At 41.4% G+C, this 25,447-nt stretch overlaps 2 protein-coding genes across 2 annotated transcripts in view; one reads left to right on the top strand and one right to left on the bottom strand.

The window, feature by feature from the left end:
* KLHL20 (kelch like family member 20) overlaps positions 1-15,359 on the top strand; it is a 35,865-nt gene extending 20,506 nt beyond the window's left edge. Inside the window, exons 8-13 of the mRNA XM_054981422.1 lie at positions 1,435-1,618; positions 2,849-2,992; positions 3,109-3,242; positions 3,995-4,203; positions 5,761-5,867; positions 13,626-15,359. Of these exons, the coding sequence (XP_054837397.1) occupies positions 1,435-1,618; positions 2,849-2,992; positions 3,109-3,242; positions 3,995-4,203; positions 5,761-5,867; positions 13,626-13,710 (863 nt within the window). The 3' untranslated portion in view covers positions 13,711-15,359. The remainder of the gene's footprint in view (positions 1-1,434; positions 1,619-2,848; positions 2,993-3,108; positions 3,243-3,994; positions 4,204-5,760; positions 5,868-13,625) is intronic.
* Positions 15,360-16,228: 869 nt separating this feature from the next.
* On the bottom strand, positions 16,229-25,272 carry CENPL (centromere protein L). The gene is made up of 5 exons (XM_054980996.1): positions 25,207-25,272; positions 22,353-22,502; positions 19,935-20,183; positions 19,120-19,644; positions 16,229-17,991 (listed from the first exon to the last, which is right to left on the bottom strand). The coding sequence occupies exons 1-5, from the start codon at positions 25,225-25,227 to the stop codon at positions 17,920-17,922; spliced, it is 1,017 nt and encodes a 338-aa protein (XP_054836971.1). The 5' UTR covers positions 25,228-25,272; the 3' UTR covers positions 16,229-17,919.
* Between the last annotated feature and the right edge of the window lie 175 nt (positions 25,273-25,447).

Below are 25,447 nucleotides of genomic sequence, written 5' to 3'. Positions count from 1 at the left end.
ATTTCTGCCACTATTTAAAGGGGTTGTGTGTATTGACAAATAGTTGAATAAGGCTTTGGGAACATAACTCTTGTTGACTATGTACCTGTTTCCGTTGATTCTAATGTCTCCTGCACCAATTTCCTTTTTAAAAAAAAAATTTTTTTTTATTAGTTTCCATTTGGGATAGGGGAAAGAGGGGAACAAGTTTCAAAAGTAGCATACATTCTGCTTGAAACATCACTCTACTTATCTACATTTTCCAGGGCTCATCATATAACTCTGATTTAGTAAAAAGTTACAATATTGCCATCATATAATTACAACATTCGGGTCCTTAGATTTATTTCTCATCCAGTTGTAGAATGGGGTCCATGGCGCAGCAAAGTCTTCTTCCATTTGTCCTTTCATTAGTAAAGTCAATTTGTCTCGTTCCGCATTTTCCATTATTTTTGCTATTAGCTCCTCCTGCTGGGATATTACTGGTCTTTTCCAATAAAATGCTAGTAGAATTCTTGCTGCTGTCACTGCATGTATAATAAAATATTTCTGATCTTTATCCAAATCTTCTGCACCAATTTCCATTCCCTTGACAGAAAGTGATTTGTATTATATAGGCACATTTTTCTTAGGTTTTAATTTGGAATCCTCCTCTCTTCAATTTCTTCTGCCACCTTCTCCCCTCACCCCAAACACATCATGAACCCTCAACTGGCCTCTGGTGAGTGTGCAGAGATCCTTGCATGTGCATAAAAATTTATGGATTGTGGCACTAATCCAATGCTGGCATTTAAGAGGCGGGACAAAAAGAGAACATGTATGACCTCTTTCTATAGCCACACGTAAGGGGAAACATCATTAGAACAACACAGCTTCTCTCAGATCAATTGGAGTATGGGATAATGGAGAATCAGCAGCTCATGAAGCCAGTGTTTATTTAGTGGGTTAGATCTCATGGATCTAACCCACTCTCAGTGACACTTTCCTCTGGGAACAGAAGCCTTTATTTGACACAAGAGGCTCAAGACTCAACAAGGCATAGTGGTTAGAGTATCAGGGATCTGGGAGACTCAGGTTCAAATCCTCACTATACCATGGAAGCTTGATTGGTGACCTTGGACTGGACACACACACTCAATCTAACCAACATGACAAGGTTGTTGTGAGGATAAAATGGAGAAGAGGAGAGGATGTTAAGGCAACCTTTGGGTTCCCACTGGAGAAGAAAGCAAGGTGTAAATAGCTAAATAAATAACATCCATGGGATTCAATCAGTTCTTTATTTTTAGCATGAATAATAGAGGGTCTTCTTTCAGGAAGCATTCAACCTACCCATGCATTGGCAAGTAAAAGGAGGATGTGTGTGTGTTTTTACTGAGCTTTGTTTCTCTCTTACCTTATTTAAAAATGATATTGTGCTTTTCCACCAATTGCTTTCTAATTTGACTGACGCAGTGGGCGGCTGGTGCAGTGGGGACGCAATTTCTAGCGTTGAGCGTTACGATCCTCAAACCAATGAGTGGCGGATGGTGGCTTCCATGAGCAAAAGGCGGTGCGGTGTTGGTGTCAGTGTCTTGGACGACCTTCTGTACGCAGTGGGGGGCCATGATGGCTCCTCCTATCTTAACAGTGTAGAGCGGTGAGTTATTTGCACAAGACAAAATTTCAGGCTCCCTGATGCTTATCTGCTGGCTGGAATAATAGCAACCGATACCTCATACGTCCAGCTCTGCATCTGGCTGCACCAGAGGTGTCTGTTGTATGTAGTTCTGGTTAATTCCCAGCGGAGTCTCCTGGACAGAATGTATCTTGCCGCAGTTATCTGTGCTCTCATATAGAAATGTAAGATTCCTGGAAATGCTGAAGCCATTTTTTGTTTTCTTTCCAGGGAAAAAGTTGAAATTTGGGCGGGAGGAGGGGTTTAAATATATGCAACACTTCTTTTCTAATCAGATATGAACTTACTTTGCTATTTTAAGAGCATAAATGTGTTATATATAATTTTAATACATAAAATTGCACAGTTTGGTTTATATATTACATTAGAAGCATAAATGCCTTAATTTTATTCAAACCATCATGCAGTTATACCAGTCTGAGGCCTGATTTGAACATTATGGTAGCAGGGCAAAAAAAACCCTTACCAATGAGGTACCATGTAAGCAGAGTGTTGTTTAAACTGGGCCCACAGGCTCTACATGGGCATGTAGCCCAGGCAGGTGATGCATTGATGTGCTAATATTGCACATGTAGCAGAGTTGCACTCATAGTTGTCCGTCTTAAATGAGATCTTGGACATGTTCAGCATTGCACCAGTAACTTCTTTCTGCAACAGATGCCCTGTTAAATCAAGCCCTAGAGACAGAGTGGCAAACTGCACCCTTAGGAAATCTTTGTGCCAGTTGAGATAATAGGGTTTTTTTTTAAAAAGCAAGACTCTCTTCCTTTATTGTAGAAACTATGTTGATGCTTTCAGTAAACGATTCCTGTTGATATAGACTATATTATTCAGAAAAAGAGCAAAGATCTGTAACATCTGCTCTTTAGAGGAGACAGCGGTGTGAATGTACTCTCTGCAAGCAACTTCCAGACTGTTACCAGTGCTTAAAAAAACCCAAATTGCACCTGCCCCCTGCTTAACAGATCTCAGTATTACAGGCTATCAAGAACTCTAGATACTGAGTGGAATAACACTGATCTACTATTCAGCTTATCCTTGCCATGCACAGTAGCTGCATTCAGATGTCACGAACAAACCATGTGCATTTTGCGAATGAGAAAAGGCTTTCCATATGTGAAACTTGTAAGTATAGCTTGAGAACTGTAGGGAGGGTTAGAATGAAGATCTGACATTTGTTGCTCTTTCTAGATATGACCCAAAGACAAATCAGTGGAGCAGTGACGTGGCACCCACCAGCACTTGCAGGACCAGTGTCGGGGTGGCAGTTCTTGGTGGCTACCTGTATGCTGTGGGTGGCCAGGATGGCGTCTCTTGCCTCAATATTGTTGAAAGGTATATATATATATATATTTTAAAGAGCAGGGAGGGAAGAACAAAATGTAACTTGCCTGAATGATTTCAGAAGGAGAAGGAATTGTTGAGGAGACAATCTTGGTGTCTTGCTTCAGGTATGACCCAAAAGAGAACAAATGGACTCGAGTGGCTTCCATGAGTACCAGGCGCCTAGGAGTGGCTGTGGCTGTACTTGGAGGCTTCCTTTATGCTGTTGGGGGCTCTGATGGGACATCTCCTCTGAACACAGGTATTTCCCATACAGGAGCTATCTCTTTGCATGAGCCTGCTGTCCCCTGGTTGTCCATCAGAAGCTACTGAAGATCTTTGATGTGACTTATTTAAGGAAGATGTTGCTTAGAAAACAATAGTGCCTGATCGACAGCAGTACAGTTTAGCTCTGGGTTTGTTTCAGTTTTTTTAACCAAGTTGTCCTGCTCAGATTTGGGGAGGATCTCATCTTTGATGTTCTTCTCTTCGGGGAGAATGGATGATCAACTGCTATTTGCTACAATAGCCAGACTGAAAGGCAGCGAGCATCTGAATACCAGTTGCTGGAGAATATATGTCGAATTAGTTCCTGTAGACCCCCTCCCTCTGCACTGTAGGAAAGCACTACAGCTAGCAGAAAGGAATCCATGGTATCCAGTCCAACAGGGCCCTCATTTTCTACCAATGGACCTTCTGGAAGCATCATAGCTGATTGCTATTTGGAATCAAATTCTGAATTAGATCTTTGGTCTGGTCCTGCAGGGCTGCTCTTATCTTCTTATTGAAGGAAAGAAATAGGAATAGACAAATGATGGTTGTTGTGGGTTTTCTGGGCTGTATTGCCGTGGTCTTGGCATTGTAGTTCCTGACGTTTCGCCAGCAGCAAATGCTTTCTTCAGCCATAGACAAATGCTTTCTTCAGCCATTGATAGTTGGTTTGGGTTTCATTGCTCCTTTGGCTTAAACAAAAAAACCCAACTGTTTAATCAGTGGTACATGACTTCTCCACAGTGGAACGCTACAACCCCCAGGAAAACCGTTGGCATACAATAGCACCCATGGGCACCCGGCGTAAGCATCTAGGTTGTGCAGTGTACCAAGACATGATATATGCAGTTGGAGGTAGAGATGATACTACAGAACTGAGCAGCGCTGAGCGATATAACCCCAGGACCAACCAGTGGTCTCCTGTGGTGGCCATGACATCACGCCGTAGCGGGGTAAGCTTTGTTTGATTTGGCTGCTGTTTACTTATTTTTTATTTCATTTATACCCCACCTTTTCCCCAGATGGGGACCTAAAGTGGCTTACATCCTTACATGTGTGACTGGCCCTGAGTCACCCAGCAAGCTTCCATGGCAGAGTGGGATTTCAAACCTGGGTCTTCCAGATGGTAGCCTGAAACTCTGACCACACTGGCTCCATTGTCACTGAACTTTCATTACTTAGACCCTAATGTATGTGAGGAAGGCTGCTGTGATTCTTAACTGTGGCTAAGAATACCTGCATGGCCATAGATGAGACCTGAGTGCTTAGCATTTGGGAAAGAGGAAATGTAGCTTGCAGAGCTAAGATTTTTGATATCCCAAGTTTGTATTCCTTCCAACCTCTCTTTCCATTTGAAACTTTCAGACGGCAAAAGAGACTGAAAAGCACAGTACTACACCAATATGCATTATATCAGTAGTAAGTGGGTCTTTCTCATGGGCAGGGTGCTCAGATACTACCATAACATTTTTAATGAGTTTAACAAAGGGAAAATCATGCACATTGGATGCCCTGTTTAAGTCGGCTCTATCCACAGCTGTATGACCTGAGCAGTCCTCATCCCTCAAAAAGGGGGGTGGATTTAAAGGATATGGCGGCCTGTGCCTATATGGCTTGGATTCTGTGGAAGGTTTCTGCTGATGGAAGGGATATCTGTAGCCCAAATATCCCCTAAAATGTTGCTTCTAGGGTATAGGCCAAAACCCCAGGAATGACATGAGGGTGGAGTCAGAGGCCTGTAGAGGGAAGGGGAAGTGAGTATTTGGAGGAATCCTCTGTAGGATCCAACCCTTTCTGTTAGGCTCTGTGTGTATGCTCAAGAGTTAGGCAGAGATGGATCCTTTTTCCCTGTCTGTAAATTATAACTATCTTGTAGTGTGTAGGTTGGATCCTGTTGAGAACATTTGCATGTGTGAAGGGGGGCAATTTACTTGTCTTGCAACAGCCTCCAGCTCCTGCCTTGTGTTGCTCCTGGTGGAGGGGGTCACCTGTCCCTTAGGAATAGCATTTCATGGGGCATTCTGAACTGCTTTAGAGGGGGGGAGATGGGGACATTGCACTTCTGGTCATGGAATTTAGACAGGATGCTTAGACAAATAGACTGATCAACAAATTAGCTAGAGGAAACCCATTCATCCTGCTGCTTCTAAAACACTATGAACAGAGCTCTGTTTGCAAACTGGAACTTTCTTGCCCCACCACCACCACTGTAGCTCAGTGCATGCCCTGAGATGCTGCTTCCAGAAGGCAGGAGACTCCCAAACACTGCTAGGTACAGAGGTGGGCTGGGGGAGTGGCAAAAACTGCCCCCACTTTCTCTGCTGCTAGTAGTCCTCTTCTGCTGGTGGAAAACAAGGTTTGGATTCAACTTATGAGCCGTTACCAACCACTCTTCCATCAAGAGAGGTGTCTAGTACATACTTGAATCTATACACAGTCCTTTGACAGATGCCTTTAGCAGAACTCTATAATTTTTTTTAAAACACTGTAATGTGACTGTTGTCATCTAGGTTGGCCTTGCTGTGGTGAATGGACAGCTCATGGCTGTGGGAGGCTTTGATGGAACAACATACTTGAAGACCATTGAAGTATTCGATCCAGATGCCAACACATGGAGGTAAAAAATTCTTAGATATTTATCGTAATTTCCTTAGATTCCTTCTAGAAAAGAAAATCAGTCTGAGAACTTGTATCATAAAGATTCCAATGTTGTGCAAAACAATTTCCAGTTATCAAACCCACACAAAGCCATAGGACGATTTAATTGAAGTAAAATCCTAATAATTAATTAATGCAACCATTCTTCTTAAGGTGTGCAGTCTTGTGGTTTTTTTTTGGCAGATAAAATAATAGTTTTAACTGCAGGCAAGAAAATTCATTAATAGTTCTACAGCACGTATTTTTTTACGTATCCAAATAAAACTTTCTTAACCTTTTCTAGTATTCTTATATTGGCTATTTGTGGGCTAATCCATAAAACCTGTCAAGGACTACTTGGCCCATTATCCATGCTTTCTACAGCAAGTATTATCTCTGCTCAGGCAATAGTTTAGAGGAGACTCCTTACTTCAGATGGAATACTCTGATTCACACATCCTTCTTGAGATGAAAATATCTACCTTTTTAGCCAATCTCTCTTTCTCTGCATACTGATTTTTTTAAAAAAGAACCATCCGTTCTCCATGGTTCTTACTCCAAACTCTTTGAACTGTAGAGGGTCTCCCCTCAAAGCGGTGATGTTAGTGCACCTCTTTGCTCAGTAATGATTGACAGCACTGGTGCATCACTGCCTTGTGAAGTCCACTTTTGCTTTCATGTAGATGACTTTTGGATTTGTTGCGTATCCTTTAGTATGCAGTTCGTAGACAACTTAAGGCCGATTGTCCAAATCAGCGAACTGTGCTAAATGGCCATAAACTTTCTCAACTTGACACTGTCTGGGTGCACTTCTGCTGGACGGATGGTTTGCATCCTGATCTGAAGCCTGATAAGACGTTGGGTTATAACTGTTGGTTGCCGAGACGAAATTCTTTAGGTTAGTGCTGGCTAAGTTACTTGCGTTCTACTGCAGGTAACTCTGCTAAGGTTGAAAGTTCAAGGGTGCTCAATATTGTGCCTCTGCATCCTGGGTAGTAGACCACATGCTGCACTCCTACAGGATTTTGGTCTGCTCCAGGTTGCATTAAAGTTCTGTAGTGTACAGTTCCACAAGGTTATCATCTGTGAAGAAACTGACCCCTCGCCATCAAATGTGTTTGGTCCAAGCTCTTTAATTCTAATACATTTCTCCTGCAAGAGCTGTGTGTTTTGCTTAATGATACTGTTAGTAACATAGCAAAGAGTCCAGTAGCACCTTTAAGACTAACCAACTTTATTGTAGCATAAGCTCGTGAGAGCCACAGCTGTCTTCATCAGATGCATGACGAAGATGCCTGCATGGCTAACTCCTCTGGATTTGTGTGTTAGTAACAGCACTTTGGACCAGGAGGCCTCTTTGGACTTCTGCCGCTCAACCTTAAAACCCTGATTACAGAATAAGAGTTGTAACCAGGTTCTGCAACTAGAATTGGGGAGGGGGGCTGCCAGAGAAGCTGTGAACACACCCACCGTACCCCCACAGAGGTAAACTTCTTGAAGTTCAGAAAGAAGGCAGATTGCAAATCTCTAATGCCGTTATTTTGAGTAAGGTCATGAATAGGTTGTCAGCCACTTGAGTCACCTAAATCAGTTCACCTTCAGTGGTTTTGATAATGTAATTAATTTCCTACAGTCTGTCTCCTTCAGTCTCTGAGGTATTTAATTATAATAGACAGAAATGGATTGAAAGTAAGGAAGAGAATCTCTGGATAATTGGGGGCTCTTACTTCTCCTGAATATGCTTGGAAAAGTGCCCCCCCCCAAGGCAAGTGAAACCATACCACTGTTTAGCTCAGGTAATTGGTAAAACCTAGGGCTGTTTGGGTGTTCCACTCAGAGAGAGCTTTCAGACCCATTAGGAATCATCAGCTTGCAATGGATAGAATGTAATAATGTGCAGCATTTAGTGGAATAGAAGGTTTCCTTGCCTATCCAGTTCTTTTCCTGGAAGGACCGGGGCTTGAAAATTAGGTCATTAGGGAGCTGTCATATTAAACTAAAAATTGGAAAATGGGTCACTGGCAGGTTGTGGGAAGAGGCCACTTGTGAGTGACTTTTTGCCTGTGACAGAAGGAGTCTGCCCCGCTGCTGCTCTATCCTTATCCACAATGTGATACGATAGTACAGATGTGATATAATCTGATGCATCTGTTCCAAAAAGCAAGACATAGTTATGGAAGCTGTACCTACATGCTACATGGTATAATATTTCATGGTCATGTTATTGGTGGCCACCTGTATGTGTTTGCTGCTTGACACTTGGCCCCATTGAAATAGCCATTCAGATTAGTTCAGCATATATCCACACATTCTCCAAGGGTGATGGCTGGCTTAGCATCCACCACCAATGGGCATTGTCCAACACATTATTCTCATCAACCTTCAAATGTAATGAAGAACTTGATTTGTCTGGGAAGGAATGTGGATAATGAGCGGACCAGTGAGTCAAGACTGCAGTTATGGTGCAGTAGAAGCTTGGGGAGGACCACAGTGTGAAAGCAGAACTATCAGTAGAAGCTGCTGAAGGGAAGATTTGTCCTGACAGGGATGGTGAATTCAGTATCAAAGAGGTTTTGCTTTGTTTATGAACTCGACCAATGCAGCCAGTACTGATACCAGAGGTCAAGATACACAGTAGCAGAATGAAGCAGCAGGGTGCAGCGCTGTAGCTGTGGGTCCCAAAGGTCAGTCCCAAGGAGGTATCGTGACACCTCAGATGTCATGGAAATTTCCAGTACTGCTGTACTTCAGTGAATATCAGCATCTTCAGTGAATATCTGCATCAAGGCATCATGGGCTGTTGAGGGGCTGTAGGATGCCACTGAGTAGCTGAGTTGAGGGGCTGTAGGAATCTCATTTTCTACCATGGTAGTCTTCAACTTCCTAGTAGTGTCGTTGGTAGCGTGGTGATCCCAGGGATTTAACTTGTTAGTATGAAACAAGAGGGACAGTGCTAGTCCCATATCTCAGCGATGATTGCTTTGACAAGTTTTCAGTGTTAACAAGAAATGGGAGATTGCTCCGGGAATGGCACAGAGGTATCGGTGAAGGCGGTGTGAATGCAGGAGATATGATAAGAAATCCCCAAGCTGCCCTTAAAAGAATCTAAGCTTTGGTCCTGAATCACTGAAGAAGGGTGAAAGATAGAGTCGAGTCCCTTTATGCAGTGCAGAACTGAATTTGAAGTTTTGTCCTATGCTTGGTCTTGGATGGGGATCAAGGCAGCTTTTGTGGCCTGGATTTGACTGTCTTCAAAACTGAGAGGTCCAGGTATAAGGAGTTGATGGGTCCAGTGTAAGGAGTGGTAGTGGCAGTACTGAAATCAAGGCTTTGTTGTGAAGGCATCAGTAGAGCCCTGCTCAGAATCAGTGCACCAGGTTCCCGTGCAGAAGTCGAAGGGGTTTCTGCCATTGTATCCAAGGGTGAAAGGGCTCATCCCCAAAGTGTAGTTGGAAGCCTGGAGGAGTGGTTCTGTCTGGCTTCTTGCATGGACTTTTGACAACAGACATAGGTCTCCATGTTGTACCCTTCCTGGGCAGAAAAGATAGTTATCAGGTCTATGTGTTGAGGGCAACTTGCTCCCACCCTGACAATCAGCCCATTAGAGCGGATGTACAGAGCCTATAGATATTATATTTATATATATTAAGCAAAAGACAGATATGTTTAATTGGCATAATTTATAAGTTAAAAAATTCTACCATCTGTTGGCACAGAACGTGAGTTACCTTGAATTCTGATTTCGGGTATTCTACTCCCCCACCTTTTTTTAAGTCAAAGGGTGAACTGGGATTTGAATCCATGTCTAAATATTGAACACGTCTTAGTACATACTACTTAGTAAAACTTGATTGAGGCAGTCGTGTAGTATCTAGGGCCTCACCGTCCCTTTCTGGATCTCAAAATATGACTTAGAACTGCCAAAGTCCTTCTCTCAGGGGAATTAGGCAAAGTGAGACACTTCCACAGTAGCTGTTGTAAACAGGAGCATCCTTGCAGTGGCCTGGGAGTCTTTCCTTCTGAGGAGTTCAGCAACCCAACCCAGCACATTCTTGCAGCCTCATGGCACAGATCAGTAGTTTTGGGCATGGTGTCTTTCAAGAAGGCATCACTGACCTTATGGAAGAGCTTCCCTGTTCTCTAGAACACAGACTGAACATCACTGTTCTATCGCTTTAAATATGTGGAGCTAACAGAAAGCTTCAGGGACTGGATCCAGACTGTTTTTGCAGGTAGGAAGATATCCACCCACGGAGCATGGTTTTCCTAACTTCTGGTCTGCATCTAAGACACAGGGTAAAGCTGAGCAGTTCTCTTGAAAATTGAATTGTGGGTCCAAAGTGATGCAGTTTGTGTGAACTACGTTGTGATAAGAACTTGTACTGGGAAGTTGCCGTTTCTTTGCACCCCACCCCCCAGTCTCAGCAGAACAGGATTTCCAGCTCCTATTTATATCCTGGAAGGGGATTTGCTACTTAAGGAATCTGTCAGGTGCAAAAGGACAGAGAGAAATTAAAACGGCTTGTGCTACCAAGTTCATGTAATAGCTTATTCATTTATCGTTTTTAATGTTTCCAATAACAGAATATAGAGAATTAGACACATAATTTATACTTGGTGCTTTAATCTTTCTGTGCAGAGATTTTCCATGTTCACAGCTGACACTGCTTCATTACCCAGGCTTGTGTTTCTTCGTGTCAAAACAGATGAGATGCAGGGAGATGTGTGGCTGGAACTTCATTGAACAAGATGGGGAGCTGTTTGTCTGTAGCAGTAGAAAAGAGCAAGAGTCCAGTAGCACGTATAAGACTGACGAAATTTGTGGTGGGGTATGAGCTTCATAGGAATCTTCATAGGGAGTGTGGTCTCTCATAGAGAGGGGAGAGGGTTTTTTAAATCCTTCTACCCCAGTATGCCTAGATGAAAGCCCCTGTGTACACCATGCGGCCCCAACCTCAACCACAGCTGTGCACAGCTGCAGTTAAGCTTTAGAAATTATGGCAGGATCCAGTTGCAGATCTCCCAGTTAGTTTAACCCCTAGAGGCAGTGAGCATGGCAGGCCTGAATTAACTATTTTACTATGTAAGGTGCAGTTTTTAGCTCCCTGTTATAGCATCTCCATCCTGGTTCCATAACATATGCAGCTCTGCTCCATTTCTTTCTTTGATTTGTATGCTGTCTTTCATCTTAGAAATACTCATTACTGTTAAATATTTCTGGACTGAATCCAGCGCTCCCATTCTGTTAATGGTCAAGCCTTGGTACACACTGTATTCCGAAGACAGCCCATGTCTTTCTTTTGGAGGAAGGCTCTTTGCAGTGGAGGGAAGCTCCATTATCAAAACTCAAGCTTTGAATTCAATCCTTCTAACTTTGGAGCAACAGTAATCACTAGAAAATTGTGTGTGTGTGTGTGTGTGTGTGTGAGAGAGAGAGAGAGAGAGAGAGAGAGAGAGAGAGAGAGAGAGAGAGAGAGAGAGAGAGAGAGAGAGAGAGAGAGAGAGAGAGCCTGCTACTATAATTTTGGTAATTTTAAGCCTGCTTCTGTATTTTTGATGAGTTATTACTCCCTGCCCAAATGTGGAAAATTGTTGATGAACTTTGGTGGTTATGGATGGGATTTATTCAAGACATGAGCTTACCCACTATTTTGATTAGCAACTCAAACCTTTAAAAAAGAATGTGGGATTTTATCATGCATTAATCTGATAGAGAAATATTTTAAGGAACTAAATCACTGCCGGGTTAGCTGTCTGAAACTGTGAAAGCAGACGTGCTACAGATAAGATTATCCCATCTCATATGTATTTGAAGAAATTTCAGAAGCAGGTAACAGTCCCCCCCCCCTTATTTATTTCAGTTCATTTTATAGCCTACCTTTCTTCCGGAGACTCTTACGGGAATGAGTTCATATGGATCCCCCCCTTAACAGTTGGGTTTCTGAAAGAGTGGGTTGAATCCTACCAATTTTTCCATTGGCTGGAGGCAGGGCCCTTTATGATCATACAGTATTCATGAGAACAAAAAAACCACACAAGATGGAGCTGCAGTGAGGGAAATCGGGCAATATTTCACCTTGCACCCTGGATCCAACCTCAGGACTAAGAGTCAGAATGAATTAACGTTAACTGTAGCAAAAATACTAAGTTTAAAAATGGAAATCTGAGTGTCTATCTGCAGTACATTGTGGGATTAACCCAATGGTCAGTAATTGGGCATCTGTAATTAATATATAGCATTATTTACAAAGGGAAGAGAATGCAATCAAATTTGTAATTTTGAAGGTATTCCATAATTCATAGAATGAGATTTATTTTGGGAAGAATCAATTTTAAGTGTTATCTAAATAATGAAATAATATGCTAGTTGTATATTTGCATATCTTTATATAGAATTTTAGCAAGCCCTGTGCATATGGATTATTATACAATTTTTAAATATCTATAAAATAAGGAAGGGCGGGGGACAATAACCAGATGAAATCAGCTTTCTGATTGATGAGTTATTATTACTGTCGCCTAGAAACCAATGCTTACTTTAATGCACTTAACATATAGATTAGAAAGCTTACCTTCCTTGAGAGCCCACAAGCCAAAAAAGTCTGCAAACGTTAGGATCCCTGGAATTCTAGATGGGACATACCAAGTTTTGCAGTTACATCTTTAAATTCAAATTTTAAATGTGCTAAACTATATTTCATCTGAACATGATGAGGGTACAAGAGGATAGACTCTAAGAGGAAGGCCTGAGACTTGGAATACTAATAGTTTGGGGAAGGTAGAGGTGGGTATGGTGAGCATTAAATAAAGCATTTTTTCTTCCAAGATTACCCAAATATCATGTCAGGAAAAGCTGAGCAATCTAGTTTTCCTGTTCTCTCTGGCTTCTGATATTTCACTCTACATACTTTCAAGCCCAAAATTAGTTATATTACACAGTGGGCGTTATTCCGTAAGAAGTGTACATCATAAATTTTTTAAGGGAAAGAAACTTGGCTTTTATTAAAAATAAACGCTGAAATTTGCAGAGAAGTACGCAGATTTGCACACTGATTCTACCATACCCTTCCCTAAACCCTGGGAGGTAGGGATACGTGAGATGGGTGTCTTTCCCCCCCAGAAAGTCTGCCCAGGCAATCTCTGGTATGAAGCTTTAAAAAAAAACCCACTTGTTTTCAATATCTCTTGCTGCATCTGTGATCAGAAAGAGGCATTTGTTTAAAAAGTGAAAGCTGAGACACCCTCAGTTCTGGGTAAGATACTGCTTTTTATGGTCCATAGCCGGGTCATAACCCTACAGGTGACTTATTCCACTTGCCAAACATATAGGGTGCCATTGTGCTTGAATAAGTCTTTTAAAGTACCATAAAAAGATGATTTCAAGTGGTTAGGCTACAGCTTATTATTTAATATTGAAAGATTATTGTTGCAGCCCTTTACTCCATATCATCTTATTTTCATAATAATGTGTGTAAAGTGCTGTTAAATTGCAGCCAACATATGACAGCCCCATAGTGTTTTCAAGGCAACAGTCATCCAGAGATGGTTGCCATTGCTTGCCTCTGTGTTACCAACTCTGGACTTCCTTGGTGGTCTCCTATCCAAAAACTAATCAGGGCTGACCTTGCTTAGCTTCCAAGATTGGGCTAGCCTGGGCCATTCAGGAGTTACCATTTCTGTTATTCTTGCATTTGTTGTTGTGTAAGAATAATGCGTAAAATGTGCTTTTTCTTTGCAGATTGTATGGAGGAATGAACTACCGTCGGCTTGGTGGTGGCGTAGGAGTTATCAAAATGACACATTGTGAATCTCATATATGGTAAACAGCCAGTAAGAGGAATCCCCCTCTGTGTTCATTCCTATTGAAACTGGTCAACCTGATGACTTCTCTGAGCTTTCTGAGGTTCAAGTAAAAGCAAGATCACACATTCTTCGCTGGTGCCTCTTCCTATGGGACTGTAATGGATGTTTAACGCATTTTCCACTCCTCTGCTAGTTACAGAAGACCATGCTAGCTTCTCCAGCAAGCAGTCTGGAGCATGTAGTTTTCCTCGTCATTCTCCTCCCTCCATTCTGATTTACTGAAGAAACTGGAATTTAATGTTACTCTTAAGTAACAATCTAAGAATTCAAAGCATACTCGAGGTCTGTCAAATAAGGGCCCATGCCCAGGTGGGCAAGCCCTCTGTCCTGAAGGTGAAAGTGTGTCAGAAACATTCTTTTATCATTTAGCCTTATTTACAGAGGATTTAGTCAACCATAACCACCATCTATTCCCATCTTATTGAAATGAAAGGTAGTTGCGCGAGATTCCATTCATTTCAGCAAGGGCAAGGTAAGAGATGCTGTAGGTGGGTTTTGCTTAAAATGACCTATAGTGTGAACAGAGAACTTTTTGATTCCTTTTTCATTACATTTGAATTGTATGGGTTTTTGGGTAGTATGAAAACCTCATTTTGTTTGTTAGGCAAAATTCAAATGGGTGGATTGTGGCTGCATTACATGCAACTTTCCAAATGAAGCTTTGTATATTCTGATAACTACCTGGATTTTTGAAAGCAGAAAACTGCATCCTGAGGACTTCAGTGTCACAAAAAACTGAACACTAACAAAAGATTAAAATACATATTTCACAGAAATAAAAGAAACTGAGCACTAGCCATGGAGAAGTTCTACAGCCCCAAAGCATTGAGATGAACAAGAGCACACCAATGTGCTATTTATTTCAGGGGAGAATTTTCTGAGACATTGTGCCCTTTTGCATCAGCAATCAGACCTATGTTCTGCACAGTATATCTCTTGTTGTCAATTTAAGGGGTACAAACTAGGGTGAATTACTTCTATATTATGCACACTCATGTGCATATTGCAATTAAGCAGTTGTTGGGATAGAAGCAACAAGGTACACTCCCCAAGGCAGTTGGTGATCTAGTCATTATAATTCCTATTTCAGAGCGCTTCCTACCCCTGCAGTGGTGTGTGTTTCTGGGCTCCAAGGCATAATGATGCCTGCCTTATTACGCTTCTGAAAGAAGTGGTTAGAATCACAATAAAAGTATTATGACTATCACTTTTATTGCTGGAGCATAGCTCATTCCCTTAATCAGTTCTGAGGAATTATAGCCTTAAAAACCTTAAATGGATCAACTGCTTTAAAGACACTCCCCCGTCCTGAGTAACCGTACCACTGTTACAGCTGACTTCAAGAGCGTGGAGACAAACGGCAGGTCTGCCCAACTTGAGTCCCATCCAAGTAAATGTGAATTGACCAGTCCTTTACTGTGGCTCGCTAGGCCTTGAGGTTTGTGCAACACAGGTGAAAGGAAGCTGATGCACTGGCTTTGTGGGTTATGAGTACTGCAAGTTAAAGCAACATCAGTTAGTAAGACTAAGCTGTGCTTGACATCACCTTCCTTAGGTAGCTTTATAAGCCTCCGCAGCTTCAGTGCGTTTGGGCAGACGGGGGGGGGGGGGGGAATAACAGTTAACACAAGTGATTATTCGAGAAAGCTCACAGAAGTGAAAGCCCTTCTTTTTGCCCTAAAGGTTGGCATTCTTGCGTTTACATTTTGAACATTTGCACCTTTAAAAAGAAAAAGTATTCTGTAAACGGTTGTTTACATGTATTATTTATGCTTTTTTCTAGCATGAGTTAACTTGTATAAATAGCATTACCTTAATAAAAATCTTGTTTGGGGTGTTTTGGGGTTTCCCCCCTTCAAGAATCAACTAAAAGAACACCTGAAGCAATTTATCCATTGTGGTATCTAAAAACTGCTGGTTGAGTGAAAGTGTTGAAAGTAGTGGGAGGCCTCTAGCTTCTTCACATTTACTGGGGGCCTCTAGATAGAACCCACAATTTGAAAGGGGTCTTTTTCAGGACTAGCTGGCACTTAAGTACTAAACCTCTGGTTGATTTTAAATTAGTACTTAACTCCCAGACTTGTGGATCTCTGACCAGTCTCCCTTTTCCCTCTGCCTTTAATCTCATGTATGTTGAACTCTTTCTTCAGACCCTTCTTTCCTAGGACCTTCCACCTGCTTTACAATTTAGTCAACTACCCTTTGACTTGTCACCATCCTCCAGCTGATTATACTATAACCTAATACACTTTTTTTAGGTTGGAAGAATGGGGTGGTCTATGTATATAACTGGAAAAGCAAAAAAACAAGAGTGGCCAGTGCTAAGTGTGTATGTTTTCAAAGAGGCTAGAAACACACTGGAACAGTTTAAAAATTTTTTTTTTAATCTTTGTAAAAAGTTATATTCATACTGTAAAAAAAAATCAGTTGACCCAACTGATCAAATTACAGCCGTAATTTGAAAAGGGCAGCCCTGTTATTTTTTTGCAGCAAAAAGACAGAAATCCCATGGCACCTTGAGGTCTTTTTCCTAGCACAAACATTTTCTAGTCTTTAAGGTGCCATGGATGGATGGCCCTGTTTGCTTGTTCTGCTTAAATTGCTGTTTCATTAGCAACTCATTGTAAATATTTGTAGGAAGCCTCTACTTCAGTTGTGGAGTAGGTTTTGCCATGTGCAAACCTGCCTATCAATTTCTACTTTGCACCTAATATTGGTGATGTTTGGTACCATTTGGGCTACTTTTTATCCTTATTCTTCTAAACACATGAGTTATTGAGGGATAAATAGCAGCTCTATCCTTCCTCCCATTTCCTTTTCTTCCACATAATGACAGTAGGATTTCAGTCCAATCCATACACACCTACCCAGGAGCTTCTCTCCACATCTGTCCCCATTCTACCTGGAAACAGCATAAGATAAGGCAGTGATTAGAAACATTAGCTACTGGCATGATGAGAGCTAACGGCAGACAGAGATGCATGAATAGACTGATGCTGTTTCCCTTGCTCACATATTTACACTGGTAGGGTGGCAGAGGAGAAAACAGCATTTTATGGAGCCCAGTGGGGTGGCTACATTCAACTGGATTAATTCAAAGCCATATTTGATATATAGCAATCGGCCAGCCTTCAGCAGGTAATTCTCTGATAACTATAGAAGGATCTGGCATTCACCTGCACATTCCTTTTTCCAGAGCAGGAAGAGGGGTTGGCAGGTCAGGTACAATGGAAGTTACTCATAACAATGTCAGGCTTTATAGCTAGTTTAATCATTTAATTCTGTTCAGTTTTAGGGATGAAACCTATCTAGCTCACAGAAGCAAACTTGCCAGCCTTCCCCTCTAGCCTACTGTGTCCCCCACAGGAACAATGTGGCGAATGAAGTGGGGAAATTGGCAGACGATCAATCATACTGGCAGATGAGAGTCTTCTACTGGATGAGATCATGATAATCTAACCCTGTAATATGTAATCTACAGTGGTTATATATTATATACATGTGCTACTCTTACTTTTAAAATCCAAAAAACAGCTTCCAACACCTTTACACAAACATATTCAGTCCAACAAGTGGCACTCCTGTCTCATCTAGATAAAACACTCTGAAGTCAACGAGGCATGTCTAGAGTCCTTTAGAGAAGCTTGCCTCACACTAAAAAGCAAAATCGTGGCTAAAAGAATAGTCAAAAGTTATACTCTACTGAACCAGACCTTATAGCCCTCCAGTTTCAGTTGTATGTATGGGAGCACTTATGGTCATCTACTATGACAAGGTTGAAGAGCTAATTATGATTCGCTTTAGATTCACAATGGGAACTTGATAGTAGAGTCATATTTCCTTCTTGTAACAAAATCCATACTTAAAGCTCCATATGACCATGGCAATTGTGGAAAGGGATTCAAAGTAATAACATACATCACAATGTGCCATGTGTAAGGTACACAGATCTTTTTTATACAATGGCAAGTATATGTAAAATGCACAGTACAGTCCACCTGCTCCATGATACTCCTACACAAGTGTACCGAGTCCAAAATAAGCTATATGGATGTGACTTTCTTCACTATATACAGATCTGAGAAGGAACCATATTACATGCCATATAGATCAAGCAGTTTACAAGCTGCAAGCCATCTCCACACCAGACAGTTAACAGCATAAGTCCATCACAGTATTTGTGAAATTGCCAGTTCTGTCATCAATGCCAGGATTTCCATCAGATATGCAGAATGAAGAATCTGGTTTTTTAAAAAAAATTGCAAGTCAGATCAAAGCAGTATATAATATTCAATTCAAAGTAATTGTTAAAAGTCACAGCCCACTCATTCCATCTCCAATCTCATCCAGAGCCCTCCAGCTACAGAAAGCACGTGTAAAGGAATCCAAGACCCTCTTGGTGCTTTTTGCTGTAAGGTTTGGCATATCCGTGCTTTATTGAGCAAAAGAAGTCTGCCAGCAGCTCCATATTCTGCTTTCCAATGGTAAAAAAAAAGAATTCGGGGATGTTCTAAGCAGTAGTCCCCAGTAGGGACACCATGGCACCCACCGATGAATTTTTTAATACCGACTTGCTTCTTCCTCAAAACACCTCTTGCCCAAAGCCAGTCCTGGCTTTCCTGTACTCACTGGAGCAGTGGTACTCCAGAACACGCCTGGAGACATCACCTTTCTGCCTGCAGGGAGCATCCCTTGGAAGACAGCTGCTTCCATTGCAAGATGATGTCTATCTTGCAATATTACAACATTCTGTGTTGGCCACAGCACCCTGTGATTGGTCCCAACTCCCAACAGCAGCCATTTTGTGGTGGCGCCCATTTCCCATTTTCAAAATTCCAAAAGTGGCCACAAGCTCAAGATTTAGAACCCCTGTTCTAAAGTCTCCCTTTCTTCGGGGAAATTGTATACTTCTCAATAGGGGTTGGCACCTGGTGTAGCCAACCACACATCATGGTAATTTTGTTCATGAGGCTCTCTTGACTCTCAGCATTAGCATTGGGGAGGGGTATCTTTGGGAGCTGCTACGGGCAAGGTAAGATGGAGAAATCTGGCAAGCACCTTATAGTCATGTTTTACAGGGGTCAACCTTTGGTTTTATAATTAGTAAAAGAAATGAAAATACCCATTTTGTTGTTAGATTAAAACCCATAACCTTATTTTATTGGCAAAAGGTTCCTTGTGCTGGAGGGGAAGCACCACTGTAGAATCCAGCCCAATGCTCTAAAATACTTGAGTGGTTAAACTGGCCAAATGTTTTCTGAAAGATTAAATGGCCAACCCTACAAGAAAACAACCTTCAATATTAAGAGACAGTGGGAAACAAAATAAACCCCATCAGCTGGTTGCTGTTAGTTAGCCAGGCTCCGTACCTTTATTTTCCCATCAGAATGAACACAGGCTACAGACGTAGAGACTTTCACCAGTCTTGTGGCTGACAGATAGATCTTGAAGTGTCTATAAAAATGATAGCAAAGGCCATCCATGAATAAGTTCACCTGTTCTTGTCGAACTTCTTGTTGAGTGGTATGGATTGAATCCCAAAGAGCTTTCGCATCTTCAGCGTGGATGGCATAGGAAATATCTAGAGGTTGAGAAGTCCCAGGTACAGAGAAAGTCAACTCCATTGCTCTTTTGTGATGCTCTATCTTGTACCCAGTCCACATTGCGGCCATCCAAGCAAGGTTGAGAGGGCTAATGGTCAAGAGACTGAAAGAGCAGTCAAAAGTCTGCTGAAGCCAAGTTCCAATGATGGCTGAGAGACTCTCTGCCCCATTTACAAGGAACAAGGGAAAGCAAGTAAAATCTTCCATGACTGTTTCCAGAATGTCATCTCCACAAGTACAGCAGAAGCAGCCAATCCACACCACTTTGGGTCCTGCATTTTCAGCTGTAACCTGAATGCAGGTGGAAGAGAGGAAAGACATTACAGTTTATTTTGATATAAAATATACTAGTGCAAATTTTGAGAACCCCTTTCTGGAGAAACATTTTGAAACATAACAAAATCAGGGCACCAAACATTTAGCCATGCATTACTAATGTTCACAATCAGCCCAGGTTATCTTAGAGCCAAGTGGGATAGCAACAGTGGCATGAATGAGCTGAAGGAGTGATTCATACACTTTGTCTACAACAGCATTCTTCAAAAGTGTTACATAAAGCCCTTAACTACAATGTTACCTACCTGAATGAGGACTCCTGCCTGTCCCTTTTCTGAGGTTTTCAATACTGAGAGCGAAGAGAACTTCACTTTAAGTTTAAGGTCACCTTCAACGTGAATAGCAAGTCCTTTTTGCTTTTCGGCAGCAATAACAAAACACAGCTGTCTGGAATATTCCTGCAGTCGGTCATAAGAGAACCTGTATAGTGGAGTGACGCTGTATAAGGTCAACTGCTTGCGAAGAAGGAAACCTATCCGAGCATCAGCATTTTCCTGAAATTGAGATAACAATTTCAGTTTCTCAAGCAATAAACAGTATCCTCAAGTTTACGTTTTCCATTTCCATTTTCCAGTCTAACAGTACAGGAAACTACAAAAAGCATTTAAGATATTCTTTAAAACTCCAGATAATCTGCAACTAATATGATTTTTATAATCTACACTTTACACACTTTACACACTGACTGGACTCAAAGGTTCAGTGTGCAAGGGGAAGATACTTCCAGAATTTCTGAGTATTTCCTGCTCCCCACTTGAGCCCTCTCAAATGTTCAGACTGATTCAGTTTTTAAAGCGCCAGCGCTTCACCTAAACATTTCCAAATTCTAAAGCACCATTGTCAAGTAAATAGAAGTCTGGGCAAGGAGACTCCTGATTCCCCCCTTTCTACACTGAAGCACAGGCTAGGAGGAAGCCCTGATGATCACGTGGAGTGGACTGATTTAAATGAAAGCAGTCCTTAGAGGATGCTTGAAAGCTATTTAGAACTACACTGAGGCCCAGAAAGAATGTATTTCCCAGGTTAAGAAAGGTACTGCCAAGTCTAAAAGTGTGCCTGCGTGGTTAATGACCCAAGTCAAGGAAGCCACAAAAGGCAAAAAGACTTTTTAAAAAGTGGAAGATTCGCCACAGTTAAGTGAACAGAAGAGAGCACTGTATCTAACAAAAGAACTGTAAGTTAATAATTACACAGCAAAAAGAGAATCTGAGGAGCAATTGTGGCAAATGAATTTTAGTGTAGGTAAGTGTTAATGAGATAAACACTGGAATAAAAAATCCCAGCTTTTAAGGACACACTAATGAGTTCTGAATTTGCCGAAATTAAGAGAGAAAAAGACCTCAGTGTTATAGCGGATAGTTCAATGAAAGTGTCAACCCATGCGCTGCAACAGTGAAAAAGGCAAAAACTTATGCTGGCGATTATTCGGGATTTAAAATAAAACAGCCAATATTATAGTATACATGTATAGATACATGACACAACCTTATTTGAAATAGTGCATGCATTTTTAGTTACTGCAACTAATAATGACATTGCAGAGCTAGAAAAAATACAAAAGAGGGCAGCATAGATGGAACACCTTTGCTATAAAGTAAGGCAGAAAATCTGGGACATTTTCAGTTTAGAAAAGAGATGAACAAGGGCAACAGGATAGATATTTGTAAAATTATGCATGGGGGAGAAAGAATGGATGGAGAAAACGTTTTTCTCCTTCTCCTAAAATACTAGAATTTGGGGGTACCCAGGCATGCCATTTGCATGGTTAGGGTGGGTCTCCTCCTAGTGGCTGTGCCTTCCCATTCACCTGTGCTTTCAGGACAGTGGGAGAACAGTGAGGGTACAGAAATGACATTGCACAACATGTCAACATCAGAAAACTCTGGGGGGAGGGGATGCCTCCACATTCAGCAGCAATAAACCTCCAAATACCAGTGCCAGGAGGCGATTTCAGGGGACTGTCTAGGCCTCTGTGCCCTGTTGTTGGCTCTTCAGAGTAACTAGTTGGCTACTGTATGAGACAGGATATGGAACCGGATGGACCACTGGTCTGATCCAGCAGATCAGTTTTATATTCTTAATTTAATCCATGACTTAAGTTTGCGAGAAAAAAATAAATCATAATTTACCAATCCTGCATAGTAATTTATCACTCTAACCATAACAAATACTGATTTAAACCTGTACTTGAGTCTTTGTACAGGCTCACTCTATATTTTTGAATATTTAACAATACTTTTACTATTTTAGAAAATGGTATACAACACATTGTTTATTTGTTGAAAAAATTGTGGTCTTTCATTCATAGGGTCACCATAGGTTGGTGGCAATTTGACGGCACATAACACACACACTACAATTCTATAGCAGTTAACAAAACTTCTTGTCACTAACCTAACGTACAGTTTATAGCCAACCGGTTCTGAAGCCTCACAAACATTCACTGCTGTATTTACAGAGTGCAAAAAAATATCACTACAGTCTTCTTTTTAACTAGGCTTAGTTGGCATAGCTCTCTTCACCTTCTTCAAACAGGTTGCCCTACCTTTGTTCTCTGGCTCCTAATGCAGTAAGACTGTAACATCAGATCAAAACCTACTCATCTTTGAATTCCCATCTTTCAAATAATTTGTTTAGCAGTATCAGGTGTATCACAGCCTTACCTGCATGCGAGGAGTTTGCAAAATTCTTCTCTTAGCTGGAGTATGACCAAACAGATTGCCTCTCTTGAGGGATATGCGGCCTCTTGAAAGATGAGCAGTGCTAATGAAGTTTGTACCGTGGCCCATCGTTTTTCTTCCAGAAGCAGTATCCTGCACATGTAAATGATTTATTAATTCCATGCTCAGTTCAATTTATTCAAGAAAAATGTCCCAATAGCCCACAGGCTGTTGGACTCTTTAAAATATAGCCACTGGTCTTAACATGACTATGTTAAGCCATAGTCTTAACATGACTATGTTAAGATTTAAAATGCATTAGAGTTAAAAGAATTTTATTTATTTTTTTTACATCATTTATAGTCCGCCTTCCTCCCCGAGATTCAAGGCAAATTACGCAGTGTGAGATTAGTACAGTAAATTTCAAGGACATTTCCATAAAACAATGCCATAGGGTAAATAAACACAATTTTACAAAGACATAGCATTAGTAAAAAAGTTCAGTAGCACCTTTAAGACTAACCAACTTTATTGAGGCATAAGCTTTCAAGAACCACAGCTCTCTTTGTCAAAGCTGTGGTTCTCAAAAGCTTATGCCTCGATAAAGTTGGTTAGTCTTAAAGGTTTTACTGGACTTTTTACTATTTTGCAACTATAGACTAACACGGCTAACTCCTCTGGATCTATAGCATTAGTAAGAATCCAATACAGAGTTGAAGAAATGCTGAAACAGAACATAAGCAATTCTAGGGCTCATATTAGACCTCATGAAGCACAAGTAGCTCATAGGGGCACATATTTAAGGCAACAGGTAGTACATAAGGCAAGTATGTAAAGTGAAGTCTTTGGTCCTTAACTCATTAGCGAAGCATCTGAGAGCCTCTCCCTATAATACAAAAGCCTTTCAGAACAACATCTTTAAAACATTTTGTATATAAAAAAAATTAAGATTAAAACTGAAGTGTATCTTGGAGATTACAATACTCTTAAGCAAACATCAGAGTTGCTGAAATGTAGTTAGCAACAGCTTGCATGACCTTTCTATCATTACCTGAAAGAATGTTTAAAAAATAGTAATTCACAGAATGGCAAGGATAAATTGCCAGAAATGGAGCAAGCAGGGAAGCTCTGGGTTTAGCACACTACTTGCAAGAAAAGTAGTGGGGGAATTGACTACAATGTATAGGCTCCACTTATGCACACACTGTTCCCAGGGGATCCCTGCAAACCTTCCATGAAACTTCACCAAAAGGAATGTGTTGAAACAAGCCATCACTAGATGATTTTACACTGATAGGAGAGCTGAATTGTAGGGAGAGATGCTTCACTAACAAGTTATGGACCATAAACTTCACTACTATGTTGCCTTACACACCATCTGTTGCTCTATGTATGTGCTTCTATGTACTACTTGTTACTTTAAGTATGGTCCTACTGGGTATGTTGTCTAATGTCAGTCTTAGAATAGCTTATGCTCTGTTTCAGCATTTTTTCAACTCTGCATTGGATCTTTGTTAATGTACTCAGCTAAGCAAAGCCATTGTTTGAGGAAAGGAAGAGAATTGTAGTGTTTGTAACTTTCTTCTTCATATATCATACTTCACATATCGTAAAAAGGAAATGTCAGAGCTGGAAAAGAACAACTCAAATGATCAAGGGATTAGAACACTTCCCCTCTGAGAAAATGCTGAAGCATTTAAAGTAGCAGGACTGTCTGGTGGGAGTCAAAAGTCAATTGCAACTCTCTTGCAAGGGAGTCCAAGGCCAGGAGGGAAAAGAAGGACCCCAGTAGGATGGGAGAGGAAGCTCAAAAGTAAGTTTGGGATTGCTTCTATACAATTGCCATAAAATATAGCTTGTCACTTAGAAATACATTTATTTATTTATTTATTTAGGTAGGTAGTTATACCCCATTTTGTCCCCAATGGGTATCCAAAGCCATTTACAACATTCTCCCCCATCTCTATTTGATGCTCACAAGACTCCTATGAGGTAAGTTAGCCATAGAATGTCTGGTCCTACCTTTCCCAGATCCTAATCATATACTCTAATCACACTATGCTGGTAATGTATTTACAAATGTTTAAAAGCATAAACTTATTGAGTGTTAACTGATGTGAAATTTCTGTAACTTATATATGGAAAGGAAGAGTTGTGGTGTTTTAAGTGCACTCCCTACAAACCTGTGGAATTTCTTTGCATGTGAGTGTTCCTTAGACATGGGTCCTCATTCCAAAAAGTTCTACTGGTACTTTGGGGTGAGATAGAAAGTTTAGGATCAGTCAGAAAAAGGTCTGGGAGACCCAAGTTCGAATCCCTGCTGCGCCATGGAATCTTGCGGGGTGACCTTGGGCTAGTCACATACTCTCACCCTAACCTACCTCACAGGGTTGTTGCAAAGATAAAATGGAGTAAAAGAGAACAATATGAACTGCTTCGGGTTCCTTTTGAGGAGAAAGGCAGGGCATAAATAAAGTAAGCAAGCAAATAAAGTCAGGAATGGCTGGAGAACTTAGATAGAGGACCAAATTCTGACGGTCAACCTCAGGTGGCGAGGAGGAGTTCTTCAAGACAACCCACACACAGAAAAGCAGCACGTCGGGATAAGGGGTTGAGCCTTACCGCCTCCCAACACGGTTTCGACGTGGGTTTTGCATGGAAAAGGGCCCCACTTTGCATTATACCCCGCCCCTCCCTGCAGTCTGAACAATTCAAGCAGGCACCTTCTCTGCCAGCCCAGAACGAAGCCAGGAGACTCTATTTTTACGAATTTATTCTTCACAACTGGCATTCTTAATCCTTCGAGACAATAACACGCATCACCTCTCCTCCCAAGAAACTTCTATCCGCCCTTCACCTCAGTCGGCGCCCGCTCCATCGGCGGCGACCCTCCGAAGAATCTCTTCCCAACGGCAACACGAAAACCAGCAGCGAGCGGGTTTATTTAAAAATTTGCCCCCCAGCAACCACTTCGGCGAAGTGAGCGTTCTGCGCATGCGGGAGATGGGCGGGTTACTCTTGCAGTCGACATGTTTGGGTCGGATTTGCGCAAAACGAGGATGGGCATTTCCTGCCCAAATCAATCATGGCGCTCTACG

Source organism: Eublepharis macularius, chromosome 5 (assembly GCF_028583425.1).
Source record: "Eublepharis macularius isolate TG4126 chromosome 5, MPM_Emac_v1.0, whole genome shotgun sequence".
Lineage (NCBI taxonomy): Eukaryota > Metazoa > Chordata > Lepidosauria > Squamata > Eublepharidae > Eublepharis > Eublepharis macularius.
This window is presented reverse-complemented; position numbering and strand designations above follow the sequence as displayed.